The following is a 12,814-nucleotide window of genomic DNA, read 5'->3' on the forward strand; positions in this document are numbered from 1 at the left end:
GGTTCTAGAGCAAAGAATGCAAGTGGAAGAGAAGGAAGCGGTGAGAGGTGAGTAAGGGAGGAGGAAGAGGACCAATTTGGAAGTTAGGAAATAGTAAGAGGCCACTACTCAGGAGGTGTGGGCATGGGAAAGAAGCTACAATCCAGAACGTTGAGGAGTAGGGTGAAACTACAACTCAGGATTCTGCAGCAATCTTGAGGCTTAGGGATATGGTGGATGGGCAAGCAGGACTGCCAGCAAACGGGGGTGGCACAGTGGCTCGGTGGTTAGCCTCACAGCACCAGAGACCCAGGTTCGATTCCAGCCTCTGGTGATTGTCTGTGTGGAGTTTGCACACTCCCCCAACAATCCAAAAAAGATGTGCAGGTTAGTTGAATTGGCCATGCTAAATTACCCATAGTGTTCAGGGATGTGTTGGTCAGGTGCATTAGTCAGGGGTAATTGTAGAGTAATAAGGTTGGGAAATGGGTCTGGGTGGGTCACTCTTTGGAGGGTCAGTGTGGACTTGTTGGCCTGAAGGGCCTGTTTCCACACTGTAAGGATTCTAAGAGGCACATGCAGTCTAAACATCAAGTTACTTTCTTACATGTTAACTTGCATATTAAAATTATTTCTCTTGATTAAAAGTTTTCACTTTAGAAATTATGAAGCCATCATAACAATTTTCGTGCACTTGCAGATACCTGAAATTCATTTTTTGGAAAAGGTCAACAGAAGGACACACTGGACCTTTTTTTTGACAAGGAATTTCTTGGAAACCACAAGCTTCCAGGTAATTGCCGATCTTGTATGCTTGAGTTCACTTAATGGAAAACACCTGACTGTTTTTATGACTGGGTTTTATAGCTGGTCTGTTTTGTGGACATGTAGGAGATATTTTTACATTTTCAGTTAGGACCAGAAGCTGATAAAGGACAGGGTGCCCAGTCTCACTGGCTCTTCTATTTTTATAAAATCCAATGTCGTGAAACCAGGAGGAACATGACTATTTTCTTGAACAGATTGTGAAACATTCCTTGATACAGTTTCCTTGGAAGCCGTGTTTGCCAAGATCCCAGAGACATGTGCCAATGTCTGGTGACACTCTACACATGCCAGAACAGCAATAATTTGATCATTTCACACCTTGTCCATTCGGCCTTCAAGAACTAAGAATTATTGAACAGAAGTGCTTTTGTTTTCCCCTCAGAGTGAACTTCTGCAGACTACCATCAATTTTTCCCCTTTACCATGTATACACTGGTATTTTGATTATTTAGAGGGAAATGTTTTTTGTATTTTTGTAATAACTCTGGAAGCTTGACTGAAAATAAACAGTACTTATTGGTGAACACTGAAACAGAGCAGGACGGTGGCTCAGTGGTTAGCACTGTTGCCTCTCAGTGCCAGGGACCTGGGTGCGATTCCAACCTCGGGCTGTGTGGAGTTTGCACATTCTCCCAGTGTCTGCATGGATTTCCTCAGGCTGCTCTGGTTTTCTCCCACAATCCAAAAAAGATATGCAGGCTAGGTGAGCTGGCCATGTTAAACTGCTCATAGTGTTCAGGGATGTGCAGGTTAGGTGCATTAATCAGGGGTTAATATAGATAGGGGAATGGGTCTGGGTGGGCTACTCTTCACCGGGTCGATGTGGACTTGTTGGGCCGAAGGGCCTGTTTCCACACTGTGGGTGTTCTAATACTCATAACATGTACAGGCTAGTCCCAACTCAGAACGAACAGTTCGACAGATTCTTCTTGGGTCTGCTTTATTTTCTTTTTCTATAAGTACTATGATACACAACTGAACTTTCTTTTCTCCCACTCACTAAATCACTATAACTGGGTCTGTTTTATTACATTTTTAAAAATACATCAATCTTTTCACAGATGTTCTTACACAGCTCTAAAACATTGACTCAGTTTCTGGATTAATAGTCCAGCAACAATACCACTAGGCCATTGCCTTCCCCACTAGGTCTGCTTTATAGATATTTTCTGATCAAATGCTCAGAGATGTTATTACACACCTCTGGAGCAAGTGGGACAGAAACCTGGGTCTCCTGGCTCAGCGATAGGGACACTACCACTGCACTACAAGAGGCCACCGGTCTGCTTTTTTTGTCGTCACTGGTTCTGCTTTAATTTTTTTTTTAAAATTAATCTGTTCAGATATATTATGACACACCGATGGAGCAGATGGGGCTTTGAACCGAAATCTTCTGGCTCAGCGATTGGGACACTATCACTTTACTAAAAGAACCCTTCAGAACTTCAGCCTGAAGTCTAGTTTAGATTACTAGTTTGTTTGGATTACTAGTTCAGTAACATTGCCAATATACCACCACCTTTCCTGTGGGTCTGCTTCACATATATATTTTTAAAATCAACCTCTTCAGAAATGTTATGCACTTCTGGGGTAGGTGGGTCTTGAACCTGGATCTTGTAGCCCAGTGTTAGCGTCTGCCACTGCATCACAAGGGCCTGTTTGTTTTTTTTATTTTTCCTACTCCATATACAACTGAGCAGCTTTCCTACCGCCAAAATCACAGTGACATTTTTTTTCATTTTTGTTCCTTTTAACCACCATCAGCGATCACCCGTTTGACCAGTCAAATACTTACAAGCAAAGTCCATAATGGCCAATGCAAATCATCAGAAGTGAGGGGGTGGGTAGGGAGAGTGGGAAGGGACTCAGTCAAAACAGAGTTGGAGAAGGAAATAAAGCACTGTAAACCCTGTGTCGCCCACCACTCTTGAAAGGCATCGGTAGCACTGATGGACACTGTATGCTCCCTCTCCAAGGTCACCCAGGCACGAACAATAACCATGGAAGAGGGATGGGTCTCCTTTAAGATACTCAGAAGTGTTATCACACAGAATTGAGCAAACTACCCATCACCAAAATCACAATGATTTTTTGTTTTGTAAATTACTAACCACCACCACAGTAATCAGCAACGCAGCCAATTAAATATTTACATGCAAAGCCCATCGTGGGTATTGCAAACCATCAAAAGTGAGGGTGGGTAGGGAAAGAGGGAAAGGGCAAAATCAAAATGGAGTTGCAGGGAGAAATAAAGTACTGAATCCTCCCACAGCACCCACTCTTTCTAAAGACATCAAGAGCAATGATTGACACAGCATGCTCCCTCTCTAAGAACACCTTGGCACAAACATAACTGCAGAAGACAGGTGGGTCTGTTTTATCCTGTTTTTCTAATCAATATTACTACACATCTTTGGAGCAGGTGAGGCTTGAACCCTGGTCTCTCAGCTACCACCGTACCACAAGAGGGCCATAATGGGGTTAGGCGATGAGTTCCAGCTGGACAAGCCATTGTCTGTAACCAAGGGAACACATACTCCACAAACTCCATGAGGAGATTAATGAGTGATTCCCCTTGGGCCTTGGGCAGTTGTCACAATCTTCTTGTTATAAATTGTGTATTAACAAATTTCACACCTTTGTTGAAAAGCCTTTGATTTATCATATATTTTATTTATTTAAAAAATGGATTGATTTTGAAATTAAAATGATAATGACTGGGACCTAAGTGACCCATGGAGTAGTGGAACTGGAGAAAGATAGGACACTCCTCTCATCTCAGTCACTGTTGCAAAATATTTGAACTTAGAAAGGTAACGACTATTCTGCTGTAACATGGGTTTCTGCAACTCGAATTGGTTTTAATGTGATAGAAGAATTGAGTCCATTACTTATAGAATGTGAACTTTCCTTATTTGTACTGGCTATCGCTTGATTCCGGCCCCATTAGTTTAAATGGCGCGGTTATTGCATGATTTTCTTATAATGTGAGATTGCACAAGAACAGAACTATCGCATTATATCAGAACCGACTGTATTATGTTTTGACATTTGTCTTTTTCTGATAAGAACCTCCAGTTTTAACACTGATTCCTGTAGAAAGCAATGTTTCACTTAATGCTATGGTTGCATTTCTGAAAATCTTGGCTTAATGTGAAACAACCAAGAGCAATAAAGCAAAAAACAATTATGTACTTTATATGTTGGAACAGTGAAAGCTTTTGAGGTAATTTGGCAAAACAAGGAATTCGGTGGAATAGGGAGGGGGCAATCAATCCCTCCTTTTCGCTCATCAGTGAGGACTTTGCTCATTATCATCAAACTAAGGTCTTAGAGACACAAGGGGAAAGAGTGTCCTTCACAAATTCTTATTGTACAGAGCACTGGAGGTCAGAGAGTGAACAAATCAGGTAAGGAGGACCTGAGCAGAGCAGCAGGAAAACATCTAAGGTAGCAGCTCTACATTACCTCACTCAATCCAGAGGTAGAGCTCCTGAGGGGACATCAAGATTCAAAAGTGACCCAGAAAAAATGGAAGCTGCTGATTGGGGGAGTACAGAAAGTGAGTATTTGTACAATTACTATTGCTCATAGTTTGTCAAGTCTGCTTTGTGCTTTATAGTTTTCTTTAAGGACTTAAGTGTTTGACAAGGTCAAGGGAAGAAAGTAATCAATATTATTTGATTTTAAGAGCCCTTTTAAAAGTTTAATTCAAAGTGCTAAGCTATGACATCAGAGCTCAAAACTGTTTGCGCCTCCTGCTCTATGTGGGAGACTGGGCACATTATGATGCCCACAGCAACATGTTACCAAAAAGCATGTCCAACCCGCAGTTCCAGGAAACCTGGGTTTCGGAGCTGGAGCAGTGGCTGGGTCACTGTGGAGCATTTGTGAAAGTGACAGCATCAGAGATAGCATGGTCAGACAGGTGGTCCACAACAAGCTAAGAATCCACAGGGAGAAAGGGAGTAACCACCAGGCAGCCTATGAGGACTAGGCTGACAGTGCAGGTCCCAAAAGGCAAAAAGAGGGAATTAGCAAGTAAGTTGAAAAGTAGGACCTCACAGATAGTGATTTCGGATTACTGTCAATGCTACTTGCTAATCAAAGGTGAAATTTTAGATTCATCAGTTGAACACACGGCTGGAAATTTGGAACGGGGGCAGGTTTCAGATTCCCGGGACATTACGACCAGTTCTGGGAGCTGAGACCAGTATAAAATGGACAGGTTATACCTGGGCAGGACCAGGAATGATGGTATTTGCTTTGCTGGTGGGTTTGGGGTGAACTTAAACAGAATGGCAGGGAGGTGGGAACCTTGGCAGAGTGACAAGGAAGAAACAAGAATGGCAATTTAAAAAAAAACAGTAAAATGCAAAAACAGTAGACAGAATAGAAAGAGGACACTGAGTCACTGCAGGCTCTTTGGGAAAAGAGCAAAGTACAATATTAATTAGTTGCCAGCACAATATCTCCATTAATATTTCGATTTACATACTTTTGCCATCAACTCAAATGTTGCCATTGACTCAGTGGACAACAGTCCTCCAGGCTGTGCATGCCAGTTTCTTCCAAGTTACTTTCTGGCTATCGATCCTTTTGCCATTGTAAGCAGTTGCTCTTTATTCAATCCTAAGAAAATCATTAATTTACATTTCTGCTGTGGACCTCTTTCACCTGTCTCTCCAACTTACTGAACACTGATACTACGTGGAGAGGTAGAAGTGGAAACAATGCTTTCAAGAAGACACTGAATAGGCATTTGAAGAACTAAACTATCAGGGCAATGGGAACTGGGGCAAGGTAACTCACTGGATTCATCCTTGGGATCCTGGTAAAGATTTGATGGGCAGAATAGCCTTTTAAGCTCCAAATACCCTGATTCTTCTCAATGTTTGCTCTGTATGAGGTTCATGTGATCTCTGAAGTTTGCTCCAGGTGTAAAAAGAGCTGTCGTCCTAATACCAGGCCCTGGGATTATTACATAAACTCTTGCTACCCGCTGATTTCTTCTCCTTAGTGAACGTTGTATCCACGCTGTCAATATCCCTTTAATCCCATGTATTTTAGTAACAAATCTATCAGGTGGTGCTTTATTAATCATATCTTTAGAAAGTCAATATACAAAACACCTACCACATTACATTCATTAATTCTGTTCTTTCAAATAGCTCAAGCAAATTAGTCATATACAAGCCCATGCTGACTTTAATTTTTTTAGACAATACTTTTCCAAAGAAGAATTAATTTTGTTATTGACTCTAAAGGTTTAGTTATCACCAATGCAAGAATACTGCATCTGCCTGCACTTTCCAGGTTTATCCCCCTCCTATTTTTAAAATAAAGGTTTTGCAAGCCTCCAGTCCTCTGGCACAGCCTCCATATTCAAGTAGAATCGAAACACTCATCAGAACCTCTATAATTTCCTCACTCACTTCTCTCACTTGCTAACTGTGTGTTTGTTTGCAAAACATATTTCTTCATCTTCAGAAATTTTAAAGGTGAGTCCTAAATCACTGAGACTATGTGGACTTACCTCACCTCCTAAATCCTTCAATTTATTTAAGTTTCATAACATTTAGTGTCATGCACTGTAGTGTAGCCCACTATAGTGAATTAATTCATATGGGTGTAACCCTTAGAACTTGCCATTGTCTTAGTGATTGATAGCCACCAAGTTTCTAATGTCTCAGAAACTCCCAAACACCCCCGACAATCATCTTCAACCTGCACTGGCAGCAGCTCAGAGAAAGTTTGAGAGATTAATTTTTGGGATGAAGAGTGCTGTCTTCCAAGGAAACACTGAGCAGGTTTAAACTGCGTTAACTGGCATTCAGAAGCATGAAAGGTGATCTTATTGAGGCACAAGGTTCTGATGGGGCCTGACAGGGTAGAGCTGTGAGAATACTTCTCTTCTTGTGAGGAAGCTAGAACTGGGGCAGAGTTTCAAAACAAAACCGGTCTCCCATTTGAAATGAAGAAAAAGAAAATTTAGTTTCACAGATGGCCGCTAATCAGAGATCACTGGAGGCTGCTACTGAATATACTTCAGGTTGAGTTAGACAGATTTTTGATCTGCAAAAGTTATGGGGAATGAGGAGTAAAATCGAAAGTCACAATCAGATTAACTAAGATCTTCCTGTATGGCCAAACAGGCTCAAGGGGCCAGCGAACCTATTCTTGCCTATATTTATGTGCTCTTTTCGCCCTACAGTCTCTATAACAGCTTTGGTAATTTAAACCATATGCTGTCAACTCAATGATCTCTGTAGTGCAGATGTGGTAAAGATCTACAGTTTGAAACGTCTAGCTGTTCACAATGTCATATTTGAATTCCCACTCCCAGAAGTTTACCTGTACTTCCATCTACTGTATCCGTTGCACCCATTGTGGTTTCCTCTACATTAGGGAGGCAGGATGCCAACTTACGGATCGATTCAGAGAACATCTCTGGAATACTCGCACCAACCAACCCCACTGCTGAACACTTTAACTCCCTCTCCCACTCCGCCAAGGACGTGCAGGTCCTGGGCCTCCTCCGTCACCAAACCCTAACCACCTGACGTCTGGAGGAAGAACGCCTCATCTTCTGCTTTGGTACCCTCCAAACACATGGGATCAATGTGGATTTCACCAGTTTCCCCATTTCCCCTCCCCCACCTTATTTTTACCTTTTCCAGTCTCAACTTTCCAACTTGTTACTGCCCTCTTGAACTGTCCTTCCTATGTTCCTTCCGACCTGTCTGCCCCACCCTCCTCTCCACCCTATCACTTTCACTCCCACCTTCATCTACCTATCACATTCCCAGCTACCTTGCCCCCTGAAATTTTGATTCTCTTGCTCCTCGGATGCCGCCTGACCAGTTGTGCTTTTCCAGCACCACACTCTTCAATTCCCATTCCCAGATCTACTGAGAAATATTCCAGTGCTTCACATCGCTGAGTTATATAAAATGTTACTGTCATTGATATTCTTTAATTTTTCAAGTGTTTTTGAAGAGTTTCTAACAGTGCTGACCCTGCACTTCACATTGCTTAGTTACACACTGTCCTACTGCAGTGTTACCGCCACTGATACCTTTTAACTTTAAGAAGTATTTTTGAAGACTATGAGTACTGATCCAGCCAAACACAGATTTCTGTTTTGGCAGAAACTTACACTGAGTTCAAATTTGGTGAAAGATGACATGTCAATGACACAAACAGCCTCTTTGCAGCACGTGACTTCTGCTCCCACAATATCAAACCAGTCTGGTTTGTAGAAGGTCTTACTCTGGTCCAACTCCAACAAATCTAGGAAGAGAAAAGGTAGAGGTTCAGAGGCTGAAATTTCAGATTAATGTAAATAGATAAGTGGAGAAGGTGCATAAGCCAAAGACCACAGGCCAATGTGGGGCAGACAACAGGAAAGTGGACAAAGACATGGATATCAAAACCATGTTGGTCAGACTTGTGAAGGGTTGGAAGTGGCGTCCTTTAGGAGTCAATGCTTGTCCCCATTTTGTTCTCAGTATACATATAGGATTTATATTTGGGTGTAGACTGCATCACTTTGATGTTCCTAACAAGATAGAAGTAGTATATTTGACAAGTAGCCAGGATGACAATAAGACTTTGCAAGAGAGACTGTTTTGCTAATTCGGCAGTAAGAAAACAGGTGCAAATTAATATGGATTCATGTGAAGTAATGTAATTTGAGATAAAAACATTAAAATAGAGGAGTAGATCGAAAGCATCTAGACGATTAAATAAACAAACAATCAGAAATTGAAAGAACAAGTTAAAAAATAGAAGTCATGTAATGGCTTTTATAAATAAGTTAGAAAGTAATTAGAAATTTGTACAAATCATTGGCTCATGCATACAGTTTTGGGAACTGCATTGTAGAAAAGGTATTGAACCTACAAAAATTGTGGATTCCACAGCATAATGCCAATGATGGGAAACTGCAATTATGAGGCGAGACCTGAAACCTGGAACAAGAATGGATGTGAAGATTCAACATATGTAGATATCCTCCAACAGAACAGCAAATAGACTTCCAAAGTGTTCCATTAGCTATAACATCTTGAGGTCATGAAAGACAAGTTTAACATTATTTTATTCCAGTCTATCATCGTATGATCAGCAACATTATCCTGATCATGCTGTAACCTGTACCATTGATGGTGCAGATTTAGTTCAAGGATTTTGTTTAATCACTCAAAGCCAGGCCTGATAGCCACAATATCAACATTAGCAAACTGTGCTGTTTTACACAATGATGATGTTCATAGCTGACCTCTTCCAGGAGGGACAAAGTGCTTGACTCTCTCAAAACCATGCTTCTCCATCCAGCGTGCTCCTTGGGCATCCAAGCGGTCATACAGAGGAGAGGTTCTGAGCTGTCTGCCAGTCTGGAAATCCCAACGAGGAACTTTCAGTTCATAAATTAGAGCTACAGTCAGAAAGAGAAACAAAAATGAGGTTTTTTTATCAAGGTGTATCTGACCTAAAGCTTCTTTCTATTACTTCGGTCAGTCACAATGCACTGATCATCAAAGTGGCTGGGGGAAAAGAAAATGACAGATACCAAGATATACAGCTTCTCTCTCAATCTGACTGAAGCAGTGAACAAAGCAACAAGATTACAAATTTTTAGTAATCTTCCAAAGAGGGAAAAAACCGTTAACCTGAGCAACAGTTTAAATAACACACACTGTGCCTGATAAAGCAATGGCTTTTGAATTTCTTAATAAGTCAAATTATCTGGTGTCAAATCAAACAGCATTGCACCGGATTATTATGGAAAGGAACTAGGCTATTTTTTGTGTTACTTTCTTTCATTTCTTTCTTTCCAATTTCAGTATCAAAATCCATGTACAACCCAGGAAGAAAGGGTAGCATTGTTGTCCATGTACGCAGCCAAACACTGAGTCCAGAGACACATCTTCACTGCCCTATGGAGAGAAAGTAGATGATGATTGGCCCAATACGCTCCTGGTCTTGCCTCCTTGTGGGCAATGGGACCCTGGTTGAAGTGAGAAACAACAAACAAGAAAATGCATCATTGCCATCCAAGTTCTCATTTTTCTGGTCGCTCTACAAAGATACCTGTCATCCAAATCAACAGGAGCTGCAACAACAATGTCACCAGTCTTAAAGAAATCTCAGTTTTAGTTGGCAGTAACCTGTATCTCTTTACTCTGCCTCATTACTCTGCCAGTACTCAGTTTCCTACATGTGGCATATTCATTATAGATAAAGGTCACCAGCACAATCAGGTCAGCAATTTTTGAGAAGGTTTGTAGCTCAGGTTGATGATAAGTATATAAGTTAGCTCGCTGAGCTGGAAGCGCTCACTGGAGACTCTCACTGATGACATTACCTAGTATGGTGACAAAACACCTGAAAACAAACCTTGCAGATCAGCGAGCTAACTTACATACTTAACACCATCAGTTCCTGCTCCCAGTCATTATCTCTTTACATATCAGTTTCCTGGAAACTTACGCATCACTTCCATGACACGATGACGTAAGAATGTGCGGCTACTTTGGAGCGCCCCAAAGCGCTTAATATCCAATGGCCAGACATTAGCTGAAGGGTATCCATGAACCATCCATTCAGCCAAGTATCTACAGAAGGAAAGAAGACCAAGTCTGAACAGTCAAAAACTTTCAGTTAGTGGTCACAAACACAAACCCATCTATGATATTGCAGAAGCTGTTAAATCATAGAGAACAGGATCTAACACAGAATTATTTGAGGAAATTAAGATTTTTAGACTCTAAGGTTAAATAATACTCCATCTCAGAAGTAGAAGGCAGGTTAATCTTTATATGAAGTGAACGTTATGTAGCTTGGAGTCTAATGTCAGTGGGATCCCTGTAAACTGGAGACGGTGTTAATGAAAACATTAAGAGTGGGATGGGAGATAGTTTGACAGACACTGATAATTAAGAGTGTGCAATCCAGGGCAAAATTCATTGTTTACATCCTGGCTGGGTGAGAGAGACTTGACACATTAACCTATAACACAAAGGGGCATCTGTTTATTTTTTGAGTACGAAGAGAGATTGGAATGTGGATAAGAGCATGCTAATAGCATAAAATACTCAACTCTCTGTGAGCATTAGAGTTTTACTTCAATCTAATAACTTGCCTCACTCAAATAAAACAAATCACAAAAACCTATATTCAGTCTCCAGTAATTGATTATTTGAAAATCAAAACAATGTAATAACTGAAGTCAAGAAAGAAATTCAACTCTATTCAAATGATCAGCAACATTACATCCTAATATCTCATCAGTGAACATCAACATGAACAAATCAAAAAACTACAGTGGTCTGGGATGCATTACCATTTTCACAATAAACACCCGTGAATAAAACATTCTTGTTGCAACTAAGCAACCTGAACAGAGAGAAAATACCTCTATCAAGCCAAAGCACATGGCACACAAGTAACTGAGAGACTCTCTAAGTCCAACTGTACACACTCAGGACAGAATACCAATATGGGTGTCAGGAGGAACAGTAGTAGGTGTCACAACCCAGTAACCTCTGCAATTCTAACATGTATACTCAGGAAACAAAAATTAAGGTTCCTCAAATAAGTTAGCTTGCTAAACTAATCGGATCTGAACATTTCACCTTTTATTCAAATGGAGGCATCTCAGGCCTCAAGCTGAACGGTGAACAACAGGTCGGCCTGAGTAAATCTAATACAGTGCATCTCAGACCTCTACTATTTGCACTAACTTTGCACTGAATTCAAGACAACTAAAAGCCACTATAATTTACACAATTTTACTTTAACAAACTTTGGAATGAATGATATGGTGGCACTCTTGGCAAAAGATATCTACTCGATAAGAAAGAAAAGATTTGTGAAACTAGAGACAGATATTGCATTTTCCTCCTCTTTCAGCTTCCTCCCAATTTCTGTCAGATGTCCAGACATACTTTAATGAAATATAATGCACAGTTTCTAACAGGGAAAAGAGTACAATTTAGTAAGGACTAAAAATTTGACACTTGTGCACAACACAAAATGTAAACTCTCAGTAGCAATCAGGATATTTTGAATTTAATTGAGTCAAGGGTTTTACTGGAGGGGAAAATGCACAATAAAGTCACTTTTACCAACACTCCCACCACGTACTTCATACAACTCTCTGACACAGACCTAAGGACTAGTTTCTATACTTGCCTGTGAAGCATATGATCAGCTCATCAGAAAGAGCTTGCAGACTAGAGAAGAAATACATTTCTGAATTTTACCCCTCCCAGTAAACCCAGTATCCAACCACATCTGGTCACACTTGCTATGAGATGCTACAACCATTTATCTTCATACAAAGTAACTGTAGCCCTCCCAGCATCGGGGAGCTACTCACTTGCCAGCTCCACCTGCAAAGGACGTGCCACTGGAGTTCATTCCTGCCAAAACAAAGTAGTTCTGTGCAGCTGCTGACTCTCCCATGATGCATCGCATGTCAGCAGTAAAGGATTCTGGGCAGTTCACAAGCTGCAGGATCTCAGTTGACTCCAGGGAAGGCATCCGTCGCAGCAACGCACTCAGGAGTGGCTCTGGCAACACAGGATAATCACAATATTAAATAGGATAATTAATTGCATTCATCCTTCAATATCATATCACTGCAGTCTGATAGTTAAGCGTTTCACAGTGCTTGTATTCATTTCGAAGCACCCCACCCTCTAAATAGGTTGGGTCTTTGTGATAAAATTCCAATAGTACAACTACCCCTATCAAGAAGCCATTATCAAGCTATTCACCATGTAGTCATTGGATGAGAATTAGGAGCAGCACCCCCATGGCTGATCTTTCGTCTTCTCTACCAAATGCTCTCAGACCAACTGCATAGTCCAAATCAGCCACCTGCATGGTTTAAATCAGCTACCTGCAGCATGAATTGGGAATCAAACCTGCAATGATTTCCAGTACCTCTTCAAGTGCTGATTTACCACTGAAGCCTTCAGAGAAGCTAAACCTTTGTATA

At 41.0% G+C, this 12,814-nt stretch overlaps 1 protein-coding gene across 1 annotated transcript in view; it reads right to left on the reverse strand.

Moving 5' to 3' along the window:
• Positions 1–12,814, reverse strand: part of pdpr (pyruvate dehydrogenase phosphatase regulatory subunit) — a 51,419-nt gene that overhangs the window by 14,748 nt on the left and 23,857 nt on the right. The window contains exons 9-12 of the mRNA XM_043707236.1: positions 12,191–12,383; positions 10,300–10,424; positions 9,089–9,244; positions 7,967–8,100 (exon numbers count right to left, since the gene is read on the reverse strand). Coding sequence (XP_043563171.1) covers positions 7,967–8,100; positions 9,089–9,244; positions 10,300–10,424; positions 12,191–12,383 — 608 coding nt within the window. The remainder of the gene's footprint in view (positions 1–7,966; positions 8,101–9,088; positions 9,245–10,299; positions 10,425–12,190; positions 12,384–12,814) is intronic.

The sequence above is a fragment of the Chiloscyllium plagiosum genome, chromosome 17 (genome assembly GCF_004010195.1).
Source record: "Chiloscyllium plagiosum isolate BGI_BamShark_2017 chromosome 17, ASM401019v2, whole genome shotgun sequence".
Taxonomy (NCBI): domain Eukaryota; kingdom Metazoa; phylum Chordata; class Chondrichthyes; order Orectolobiformes; family Hemiscylliidae; genus Chiloscyllium; species Chiloscyllium plagiosum.